This window comes from Schistocerca gregaria, chromosome 1 (genome assembly GCF_023897955.1).
Source record: "Schistocerca gregaria isolate iqSchGreg1 chromosome 1, iqSchGreg1.2, whole genome shotgun sequence".
Classification (NCBI taxonomy): domain Eukaryota; kingdom Metazoa; phylum Arthropoda; class Insecta; order Orthoptera; family Acrididae; genus Schistocerca; species Schistocerca gregaria.
This window is the reverse complement of record NC_064920.1, coordinates 608593401-608606087: the sequence shown is the minus strand read 5'-3', so window position 1 is coordinate 608606087 and position 12687 is coordinate 608593401. Positions and strand designations below refer to the sequence as shown.

The following is a 12687-nucleotide window of genomic DNA, read 5'->3' as shown; positions in this document are numbered from 1 at the left end:
TAGTTTGTCCACTAAACAGTACAAAACTATATCGAATGCCTTGGACAAATCAAGGAACATGGCATCAACCTGGGTACCTTTGTCTCTGGCCTCTGGACATCACGGACAAACATTGAAATTCAAGTTGGTTTCTGTAGATGAGATTCTTTCTCCAGAGATGACATGATGCATAAGTCTAGGACATGTTCCACAATTCTACAAAACAAATGTGGTTAAAATGTTATAAAAAATGTAACAGTCAATCTTTGGAAACAGAGGCCACACTGTTCAAAGAGAATATGATAATTTATGTTATTTTTCATAGAGCCTCTTTTTCTGACACAGTTTTTATGACACAATTATTGTCCACAGTAGCCTCTTAAGGTACTACTAAGGAAAGATAAAATGTTTAAGTTAAGGTCTTAAAACAATTAAAAATTTTTTCAACAGGTCTACTCGGGAGTTAGCTAAATTACTATTAAAATACTTGTAGATCATACTATGGTCAGCATTTGGGCAACACACTGTCATGTGCTGTCAAACTAAATGCAATATTGTCAAACTAAATGCAATATTGAAATATTGTGAATTAGACAGATAAAACCAAGCATATTTCCCTTTTCGTACTTTTCATGCTACATGCATGTGTCCCCTATAAGACAATATTTACTTGTACAATCCATAAAATATGACAAAATTATGATCATATTTCAGTCAGTTATTCATAAAACACAAAAAAATATGAAAATGAGAGTACAGGTACTTAAATCAGTAAAACCACATTTAAAACAGAGTTAAGGTCTTTACAATAACAGAGAAAAAGAAGTTTTATTTATGGTGCATATTTCTGGTGGCTGTTGGTGCTGAACTTTGGGCTGCTTGATGTTTATGTCACTGCCCATAAGCTTAGTAGAGGTGACATGTAATGTATGAAAAGGGAAGCACCTCTTTCTTTGAGAACTCTTGGATGTCGTAAGGGTATGTGAAGCAGCTTGTTAAATCTCACAAGACACTATCCAGGAAATGCTGCCAAGTTTGGGCAGCATTCCTAAGGCCAAACGTCATAAACATGCTCTCAAAGATTCCAAAAGTGTTGGTAATTTTGTTGTTTTTTCTACCCTCATGTGCCATGGGGATCTGCATGTATGTCTTTGCGCAGTCAGTTTTGCTAAATATAGTCACACCTGTCTGGCACTGTCCTTGAGTTTAGCACCTGGTGACCTCACATGGGTGCCATGAATTGTCCTTTTTAGGCACCAAATGCAAGATGGAAGACCATGGGCTGCTCAATGGTCGGATGACACCGTATTACAACAATACCTCGAACTCTGCCTTTTCTTTCGCAAGCCTCTCGGGTGCAACGTTGACATGGGCAGCATGAGGTGGGAGGACCAGGGGAGGTAACAATATGGTGGAGCGTCAAGTGCTTGATGTCCTGCAGCGCCCCAGTTGGCCAAGTTAGCTTCGGAAAGTTGTTCAGAACATATGTGAGTGGTCTGGGGCATGCCACAAATTTAATGATGTGGAAGGTGGCCTGCTGTTGCTGCCCTCCTATCTTTAGACTTGTCGTACAGTCAATCAACTGGGCATTTGTAATATACACCAGCAGGTTGTAGTGTTCAAGGAAATCTGCACCCAGGATCAGCTCACTGACATTGGCCAAGGTCAACCTACACATGAATGTGTGGTGCAAAACCACATCCACATTCCAATGTTGGATGTCATACATTTTTATGGCAGAATCATTTGTCACCATGAGACAGTTTTTCAGCCTTCCCGCAACCTCTTAGGATGGATCCACAAAAAACTGATAAATCAGACCCAGTGTCTACAAGGTACCTCATGTCCCCACCCCATTCAGCCACAGATTCTTTGTATAGTACTGAAGTTGGATGCATCTAAGTCTAGCAGCTGGTGTTCAGGTGGGAGCAAGGGGCATAGCACTTGGCCACATCATTTCTGAAGTGGGCATGATACCAGCAGATGCTCTGTCATCAGTGGGGTACTGTGAGAGCAAGAGGTGCCGCTGCTGGTGCTTTGCTAGCAGTGTAAGCTGTGCTACCTCTCGCTTTGCCTGCTGCCACTGCGATGCCTGCAGCTCTCTTGCTGTGAGGGTGCAAACCAGTCAATCTGTGTACTGCGTGCTGCCACCTGTGTGGCCAAATTCTGTATAAGGTGCTGCAGATCAGTGTCCCTTACTAGGGCTGTGGGAGGCATGTGTTGCGACAGAGCAAAGGTGTTTGGTGGGGGTAAGGGGTTGTTAACAGTTGCAGATGCCGTGCTTGGAGCCATTGCCAGCATGTCATGCACCCTGCCCACCATGTCCCCTCAGTCTGCACAACTGTGACTGCTTGCACCTGAGTGGGGAGGCTGTATGCTCAGATAGCACACAATGGCAAATCCAGAACCATATCTGACTCTGAGGTTCCACAGGTGAGGTTAGATCCGCAAAGGCCTCCAGTCACCACATCCTTCTTGGCGTGGTAGTTGCTGTACTTACTGCTCCTTGGATGCCGAAATCCACTGTATCATTCCTTAAGCCACTTGTAGGAGGAATGCGTCATTGGGGTGCTTCCTATGTCTCATACTTGAGATGTGTGATTCTGGCCCAGATGGCTCAGGATGTGTTCAAATTTTGTGAGAGTGCATGTCATATTATTATTCAGGAAAACTGCCTCCACTTGGCTGAGCCGCATGAATGGGTTGGGGGGCTGAAAGGAGAGCAGTCTGACCACCACACATCTGAGCACGTTGCTGCTCCAGCGGCAGTGGAGGATGGCAGTGTGACACTGTATTGGGAGCATGAATTTTCATGGGCTGGCCCTGGGTGGGTGGAGTTTGTGTGCATGGGCCATGCCTCCTGCACCTTACTTTCCAGAAAACAATTACATGCCAACTGCTCCTCTAGTTGCCTTTGGAGATAATCCATAGTTACCACTGTCCTATTGCACTAAGTTCTCACACGAAAGAGGACACACATAAAGTACGAAGACACACACAAGAAAAGTACATACAAAAGGAATAAATGTGCAAGGCCCAAATGTTGCCTGTGTGAGGCTACTGAGCCCAGAAACATTCAAAAGTTAGTCCAGTTGCGATTCACGGTCACTAACACTGATCAAGTCCATCACCATAAGTCTTTTTCTACCAATGATCATGTCGAGGTCACCACTGAAGCATGCAATGAGTGGTTCTTGCTGCTTTCAAAACTGTCATACTGTGAGCTGGCTTACTGCACATGAAGTCCAAGCTGTAGTCACAAGTGACAGTAGTTAATGCAGCAACTCATTTGTTTAACAGCAATGTATACAAACTGAAGAACTCATAATATTCACACTCAAAATATCTGTGAGGGTGATCGAATTACTGCAGTGGACAGCTTGACCATTGATCCTAGAGTGTACACACTCCTCAGTGATTGAGCATGCAGTGCAGTCTTGTGGCCGCAGAAGGATAATGGACATGTGACTGACCAGGCATGCAAATTTTCTCTTGTCTTGCGGATACTGTTTAATTCACAGGCACGAGAAATGTAGTGAACAAGTGGAAACTGCCCTGTTTGTGGGCGCGATGGTGGGAAATGTGCATTGAGCTTGACCCATGTGGACCGGGGCTCATTACATTGAAGAATTATGTAGACATCTGTGGAGTATCAGCTACTTGCTGGCACTGCTCTCTCTCTCTCTCTCTGAGGCATGTGCCCATGGGCACCACACCATTGTCAAGCTTTGGCCTAATGGTTCTTCTACATGGAGGCACACACAGGCAAATGTCGGTCTGTTGGCTGTGTCATCTCAATTGCTATGCTGCAGTCGTGGTTGTGGTAACAGCTGCCAAAGCATCTAGCTGCCAGAGGTACAGTGCCATCGGCCACTGGAAATTTGTGTTATAAGGATTGTTCCTTTCTTTCTTTTATAGTTAAGTCTTTACTGTATTTTAGATATGGTTTCCCTGATTTAATGACCTATATTCTGTTTTTATATTTTAGAATAAGTGACTGAAACATGAGTGTAATATTTGTTGTACTTTATGTTTTCTACAAGTAAATATTGTCTTGCAGAGGACACATGCATGTAGCACTAAGAGTAGAAAAAGGGAAGTGCCCTTGGATTTATTTATATAGTTCTCTAGATTTTGACATTACATTTAGTTTGACATCACATGACCATGTGTTCACCAAATGCTGCCCACAGGTATTATCAATATTTATTTTAATGGTACTTCAATTATCTCTCAAGCAGACCTGGTGAAAATATTTTTAATTGTTTTAAGATCTTAATGTAAGAATTTTATTTTTCCTATTGTAGCACCTAAAGATGGCCACTGTAGGCTGAAAACATTTATAATTTTTTCATAAAAAGTACTGTGTTAAAAATAAACAAATCTTTATAAGAGTCTTGATAGGGATGGAGAGTATGATGTACATGGTGACCTGGTAAAGATAGCTACTCAAACTGTTGGCACTAATATGCACTTCATGCAACTGTTTCAGTACCATGATCAACCTCATCCTGATGCTGCTGTTAGGTACGTTAACGTGGGGCTGGAGAAGGCACTGAAGGTGGAAGGCATGGCTTACATTGCAGTGGTGCCAGTTGAGTCTATCAGTATATGGGGTTTCATTAATCAAGGCCTGCACCTTAGTATGGGAAGGGGAGGCTGGCAAAACTTAGGTGACAATGTGGTGGGATCATCATGGAAAAATTCCTTGGTGTCAGAGCTGCACCTTTTTTAAATTGAAGTCAGTTGATAGGAACCCCTGCTTAAAGGAAATCCATCTAACAAAGGAATCACATTCAAAGGTGGTTAGGTTTCCAAGTAGTGAAGAAATTAACATATTTCATCAGAAAATAAGACGTATTAGAGATAAAGTTAGTGAACTGCTTGCAGATGCTGACTGACATTATTGGTGTATCAGAGCACCACTTAAATAATTGGACAATTCAGAAGCTTCCTTTACCAGGATACAGATTAGCTGGCTGTCTTTCAAGGAGTTCTTTGGGGAGTGGCCACGTACCTAAACAACAGTATCCCATTTGAGTACGTAGATGTATCACACTACTGCACTGAACAGGTATTTGAAGTTGAAATTAGGGAAACTGAACTTCTAATTGTTGTTGTTTATAAGTCCCCTAACTCTGACTTCAGAGCATTTCTGCTCAAGCTAGAGAGGGTTCTTGGTTCACTTTCTAGGAAGTACCATAAATTAGTTATATGTGGTGACATCAATATTAATTTTGTGCATGATTGTGCAAGAGAGAGGATGTTGGAAGTTCTCCTAAATTCATATGATCTGATGCAGACTGTGTTTCTTCCACTCAGGGTGCAGCAGAACAGTAGCATAGTCATAGACAATATTTTTATTCATTTTTCATTACTAGATGGGCATCCTGTTAGTAAAAGGTTGAATGGCCTTTCAGACCAAGAGGCACAAATTTTAACACTAAAAGCTTTTTGTACTCAAACAAATGTTTACATAATCACAAACTATGTAGAAAAGATAATAAAATGGCAATAGAGAGTTTTTTTAATCCTCATTAAGGAACAAGAATGGCAGGATGTTTATAGTGCTGATAACATAGATGACAAATGTAATGCTTTCCATAACACGTTTCTCATGCTCTTTGAAAGTTGCTTTCCATTACAATGTTCTAAACAGGGTACTAGCAGTAGAAGGCAGTCTGGGTGGCTGACTAGGATATCATGTAGAAGAAAGTAGGAATTATATCAAAATGTTAGAAGTAGCCACAATCAAGCTATAGTAGCCTATTATAAACAGCATTATTAGGAAGGAAAAGAGTATGTGGTACACAAAAAGAATAGCTAATTGATAGGATAAGAACAAATCATATACACAGTCATGAAAAAGTAAGGTTGATGATAGAAAGTCAGTGCATAGTAAAAATATTTCTGTTGCTGATAAGTCAGATGCATGTTCAGTATTTAATAATCACCTTCTGGGCATTGCTGGTGAATTACATAAAAACTTACTTCCTACAGGGAACTGTATAACTTTATTGGAATATGCCTTTTCAAGATTGATGTCTGAAACACTCCTTTGTGATACTAAAAGGGGGAGATTGAGTCAATAATAAAATCACTGAAGACTACAAACTCTCATGAATGTGATTGAGTACCTAGCAGAATGCTAAAGTACTGTGCTGGACATGTTAGCCCTGTTTTACCCATATTTGAAATTTTTTCCTTCAAGAATGATCAGTTTCCTGAATGATTTAAGTAAACAGTAGTAAAGCCACTTTGTAAAAGGGAGAAAGGAATAATGTAGCCAATTATAGACCTATTTCTATGCCATTGCCATTTGGTAAAGTTATTGAAAAGGACTTTGTAAAAGGGAGAAAGGGATAATGTAGCCAATTTTAGACCTATTTCTATGCCATTGCCATAGTTATTGAAAAGGCTTTGAATGTATGGACAATTGATCATTTTATTTCACATAATTTGCTATTAAATGTACAGTTCAGTTGTACAAGTGGTTTAACAACTGATAATGCTATATTCTCTTTTCTCTGTGAGGTACTGGATGGATTAAACAAAAGGTTTCAAACACGAGGTGTCTTTTTTTATTTAACTAAGGTGTTTCATTGTGTTGATCACAAATTATTGCTCCAGAAGTTGGAACATTATGGAATATGGGGAGTAGCTCACAACTGGTACATTATGCACAGTGTTGAGAACGGCTATGATGTGGGGTCTGAGTGGGGCACAGTCAAATGGAGAGTGGCTCAGGGATCAGTTCTGGGGCCACTCCTGTTCCTTATTTATACAAATTATATGCCCTCTAGTATTACAGGTGATTATAAAGTATTTCTGTTTGTTGATGACACTAGCTTGGCAGAAGGATGTTGTCTGCAACATTGGCATTGTTTCAAATAGTGCAGTTCATGGCTTGTAGAAAATAAACTAACACCAAATCACAGTAAGACTCAGTTTTTAGTTTCTGACACACAATTCAACAAAACCTAACGTTTTAATTTTACAGAATTGGAATATTATTAGTGAAACTGAACAGTTCACATTTCTAGGCATTCAAGTATATAGTAAACAGCTGTGGAAAGCTCATGTTCAGGGTCTTGTTCAAAGACTTAATGCTGCCATTCTTACTATTCAAACAGTATCTGAAGTAAGTGGTAGTTCAACACGAAAAGTAGACTACTTTGCTTATTTTCATTCACTTATGATGTATGGTATTCCATTTTGGGGTAACTCTTCCCAGTCTCAAAGGATAATTTTGGCTCAGGAATTGGCAGTTAGGGCAATAAGTGATGTAAGTTCGCGAACCTCTTGTTGACCCCTCTTCATTAGCCTGGGTATTCTGACATTAGCCTCTCAATATATGTATTCTTTACTGTCATTTATTGTTAACAATATCAGTTTGTTCCCAAGGATTATCAGCTTTCACTCAGTTAATACTAGACATAAATCCAATCTGCATTTGGATTGCACTTACTTGACGCTTGTGCAGAAAGATGTGTGTTATGGCACTGCATCCATTTCCAAAAAGCTACCACAAGAATTCCAAAATCTTAGCACTAATCTATGTGCTTTCAAATCAAAGCTGAAGAGTTTCCTCATGGGCCACTCCCTCTATTCAGTAGAGGAGCTCCTTGAAATATTAAACTGATTCCTATGTCATATTGTTGATTGCTTTCATTTAAACTTATGGCTTGTCTTGTTTTTTGTTGATAAACATTTTATTTTATCTGTTATTACTTTTACGTTGTAATTTTATATACTGACATGTTCCGTGACATTAGTAAGTTATACATATCAGCAGCTTAACAGAAATCTCTCTGCTGGCACATTAACACAGTAATTTACTTAATTCAGGTATGGAGTGTACATTCGATAGCCAGACAGTGATTGTGTACAAGATATTTAACTTAATGACTGCTGAACACAAACTGGTAATTATATGACATTTATGAAATTAGTGATAGCCTCCCTCTGACTCATAACGTAATGTTTACATTTTGGCAGCTAAGCAGCCCTGTCTAGTTTGTTAACATATTTTAAAAACTGATATTTTGTATCTTCTGGACCACATAGTAGTTTTTATGGTAATCTGTCAGGCAATCTTCTTTTTAAATCATCAACTTTGGTAAGTTCAAGAGAAAGCTTATTCAAGTGTATTAAAAATTTTAACCGATATTTACAAAATTCCTTTGTACTCCCAACCCTTATCTCTGGCTTGGTCTATTTGGAAACTCACTGTTTATTCTGGCTTGTTCTGACTCAGACCAAAATTTACTTAGAAAACTTTATCAAATTAAAAAAAAAATCATCACTTGACTTGAATTTTGATTTATCCAGACAACACTTCCTCTTAAAGAATCTTTTTCATGAGATTTGAAGACTATGTCATGTTTGCTACAAAGTTGTCTTTGTAAAGCATAGAGGTTTCAAATATTAAAATAACACCACTGTTAGTTAATAAGTTTCTTGCTACTATACATTCATGAACTTGTACTAAATTCTTTTCTACATTAGCTAATTCACCTTCTAATACTGAAATATTATTTTTGCAAGTAAACATCACTAGTCACATTATTTTAATCATAATTAAATTTTGAGTCCAAAAGGATTTTCTCTCTGTATCATTAGTAAATATGCACATTTTGATATGCACAGCTACTTTCACATTACACAATTCTACCTCATCTTTTCATGTTCATATCTGACCATATTTCGAAGTTCACCAAAGTTCTTCTCATTCTTATTTGTTTCCTTCACAAACTCATCTTATAAACTAGCTGTTTTACTCTCGGTTACACACACTCTGAAACCCATGTCCTTTAGGTCTTACGTAACTGTAACTGTTTACTGGATGAACAAGAAGCAAGTGCTTGGATAAAAAAAAGACAGTAAGACAGGGATGTAGTGATTCACCTCCTACTGTTCAATCTGTACATCAAAGAAGCGGTGACAGAAATGAAAAAAAAAGTTGAAGAGTGGGATTGAAGTCCAGGGTGAAAGGATATCAAGGATAAGATTTGCTGATGACATTGCTATCCTCAGTCAAAATGAAGAAGAATTACAGGGTCTTGATGAGTAGAATGAACGGTCTAATGAGTACAGAATATGGATTGAGAGTTAATTGAAGAAAGACAAAAGTAATAAGAACAAGCAGAAATGAGAACAGCGAGAAATTTAACGTCAGAATAGGGGATCACAAAGCAGGTGGAGTTACAGAATTCTGCTACCTAGGCAGCAAAATAACCCAAGATGGATGGAGTAAGGAAGACATAAAAAGCAGACTAGCACCATCAAAACGGGTATTCCTGGCCAAGAGAATGATACTAGTATCAAATATAGGCCTTAATTGCAGGAAGAAATTTCTTAAAATGTATGTCTGAAGCACAGCATTGTACGGTAGTGTAACATGAACTATGGGAAATTCGTAACAGAAGAGAATTGAAACATTTTAGATGTGGTGTTACAGAATAATGTTGGAAATTAGGTGGACTGTCAGAGTAAGAAATGAGGAGAATCTCTTTAAAATCAGTCTCAAAAGGAAATGAATATTTGGAAAACACTGACAAGAAGAAAGAATGGGATTATAGGTCATCTGTTAAGACATTAGGGTATAGCTTCCATAGTACTAGAAGGAGCTGTAGAGGATAAAAACTGTACAGGAAGAGACAGATTGGAATACATCCACCAAATAATTAAGGATGTAGGTTGCAATTGCTACTCTGAGAGGAAATGGTTGGCACAGGAGAGAAATTCATGACGAGCTGCATTAAACCAATCAGAAGACTGATGTCTCAAAAAGAGAGAGAGAGAGAGAGAGAGAGAGAGAGAGAGAGAGAGCTGTTTACTATTAACCTGCAGACTGAATTCAAGCTTTGATAGTATATAATTGTTTTTTGCTCTGATACTCTTAACTGTTCACTATTTTCTGCTCTGAATTTTTACAACTGTTCACCTTTCTTTTCCTACATTAACCAGGGTTTGGTCCACCTCCGTTGATCCCCCTACTGCCTCATTATCGATGTGTTGAATTTTTCCATCTGTGATTGTCATTTTAGAACCCTTTTTAACAGTTTTTATCAAGAAAAACAAAGTCAAAACAAACAAGTTCTTTTTTTGTATACATATCTTTCTTCTTTCCCTTACAACCCCCCCCTCATTTTTTTACCTTTACATTTTATTTAGGTTTTTAGTCATATCTTCAAAATTTACTCCACATAACTTTCTTCTCAAATAAGCAGTGATATTAAAATATTGCATACCAAACATGCAACAATTTTGTAATGAACTCACACAATTCCAATGTTCATTTCACTTACCTAAATCACTGTAAGTGTACTTCTAGTACTATAAACACAACACTAATTTGTTAATATATAAATTCAATTATGAAGGAAGATTTGTATTATTAAACGTGTTTACTTAGTTGTTCATGCAAATCTGGAGTCAATTAATGGCATCATCTCCCAACAGGGTGAGTCTGTTGCACATTTGATTGAAACACAATATCTCCTGTTTAGTGTTTTTTATTTTATTTTTTTCCTGAAAAAGCATTTCATACAAAATTCACTGGAATTTTCATGTCACAGAGTGCAGTCTTTTACAAAGTTTATTTTTACAAAGGTTCATATTAAACAACTGCAGTTCTGAATGTGTCACATGGCCTAATCTTTGAAATGACCACTGATCATACAGTTTTCAAGTATATGTAATTTTGCTAACCATCCCAGAAACTTCTAGAGGCCTGGAACTTTTAATTACAGTAACTTTCAATTAAGGTCTAAGTTGCAAACACGTATTACATCTTTGGAGTCAATCATTTTTATATATTTCAGAACAAATGTTATTAATTAATTACAAAATTATTGATTAATTACAAAACTGAGATCAAATTTCTGGATATCATAGATTTGTTAACATTATAACATTTTGCTTAATCATATACCACGTATCTATGCTTTGAGTAACAAATCTCCAAAAAATTTTTGGAACTTCATATATCTGCTGGCTGATTATTATGTATTTAATAGACTGTATGAAAGAAAACTCAGCTGTTAACTGAATGAACACTCCTACTTTTGTTTTGAATTATTTTTCTTATTTCAAAATAAATGAGAAACCTTTTCTGGGAAATACTTAAGTTGTGCAAAACAATATTCCCAAAAGAAATGCTTCTACACAGTCTCAATCACCTAAGCTACTTGTTCAGAGATCAAAACTTAACTGTTCAATATCTTCACACTACTAATTAAAAAATGGTGAAACTAATCTCTAAATTTGTGATAAGCAGGCCTACTCCTGATCCGGTGATATCTCTACAAACATTTGAAACACAATCATTTGTTAGAGCTGCTCTGGTACAACTGAAGCTAAAGACTGTTGTCATATTTCCTGCACAAAAAACATGAGACAAAAATGACTAACAAATTTAACTACTGCTTTACATAAGTAAATATTATTACCACTTATAAAATATTATATTAAAATTTATATGATCATTTTTCACATACTATGCATTTTGTTAACAGGAGGAAGACGCTGTAATTGGTCAACGGGATGGACTCAGTGAAAAGGACATTAAAAAGATTAAAAAGACATACAAATGCAATGAAAAAGATTCTCTCTTCAGTATTTTTTCATTTGAATAGATCTAATAGCTATGAATAAAATTCTATCATTTAAAAGAAGTTGTATTCATTTTAGAACACACTAAAACATTTGATGAATCTAAAGTGACAATTGAAAATTTGTGCCAGATTGAGACTCAAATGATGATTTTCTGTATATTATGACCAATGACCTAAACAATTATGCTATATGAGTATATCTCCACATCCAAGTAAAACTTCCATTGTCACTGTCAAAGATAAGCAGTAAATCAAATTTCAAATCCCAATCCAGACCAAATTTTCACTTGTCATTATAGGTTTACTATGATGAATGTACAGCACATTGATGTGTTTGAGCTTTGGTGCTGGCATAGGATGCTACGCATAAAATTGACTGAAAGAGGAACAAATGAATCCATTATTGAACAACTCAGTATCTCCAGACGCCTTTCTTCTTGAGTCACCAAAAAATGTCTCCAGTTCTTTGTCATATTGTAAGAAGAGATGGAGAAAATCTAGAGAAAATAATCTTGCAAGGAAAGATCGAAGGCACAAGACGAAGAGGAACAGCAATGAGCAGATGGATAGATCAAATCAAGAAGATCTCCGGTCTACCTCTTCAGCAAGCACTAAGAGAAGCAGGCAACTGTTGAGGATGGAAATGCTTGGTTCATGGAGTCACAATGCTTATCAATGAGCACAACTTATGATGATGATGATGATGAATGTTGTTCATATCTAAATGATTTCCACTGATATTATTTCATGTCACTAGATATGTATTTATTTTCTGAGTTCATCCCCACCATTGCATATTTATTTATTTTCTGTATTCATCTCCATCAATCCAGCCATTTCACAAAAATAGTTTAGCATGACAAAATGGCAGCATAGGTTTTTATGCACCTGTGGGGGGCAGCATATTTATGATTGCCTGCACCTTCTCCAGGAGTGACACAGATCTGCTCAGGGTGATCAAATGCCTAAGAAACAAAATTGTAGTTACACTGAATATGCATTTCAAAGGGTTAGTGATGATACTCGCTTCACTCCTCTGCTGATAGATGATCATCAGGTGGTGGTGGTGGAGTCCAGGTGATGTCAAATC

The 12687-nt window shown here is 37.4% G+C and overlaps 1 protein-coding gene across 3 annotated transcripts in view; it reads left to right on the top strand.

Annotated features, from left to right (window-relative positions):
- Positions 1-12043, top strand: part of LOC126358622 (zinc metalloproteinase nas-14-like) — a 118600-nt gene extending 106557 nt beyond the window's left edge. For 2 of the 3 annotated variants that reach the window (XM_050007564.1, XM_050007565.1), the window contains exon 6: positions 4870-5028. In XM_050007564.1, coding sequence (XP_049863521.1) covers positions 4870-5019 — 150 coding nt within the window. In that variant the 3' untranslated portion in view covers positions 5020-5028. Of the gene's footprint in view, positions 1-4869; positions 5029-11498 lie in introns of those variants that run through there. The other variant, XM_050007566.1, reaches the window with a different exon arrangement.
- The last annotated feature ends 644 nt before the right edge of the window (positions 12044-12687 follow it).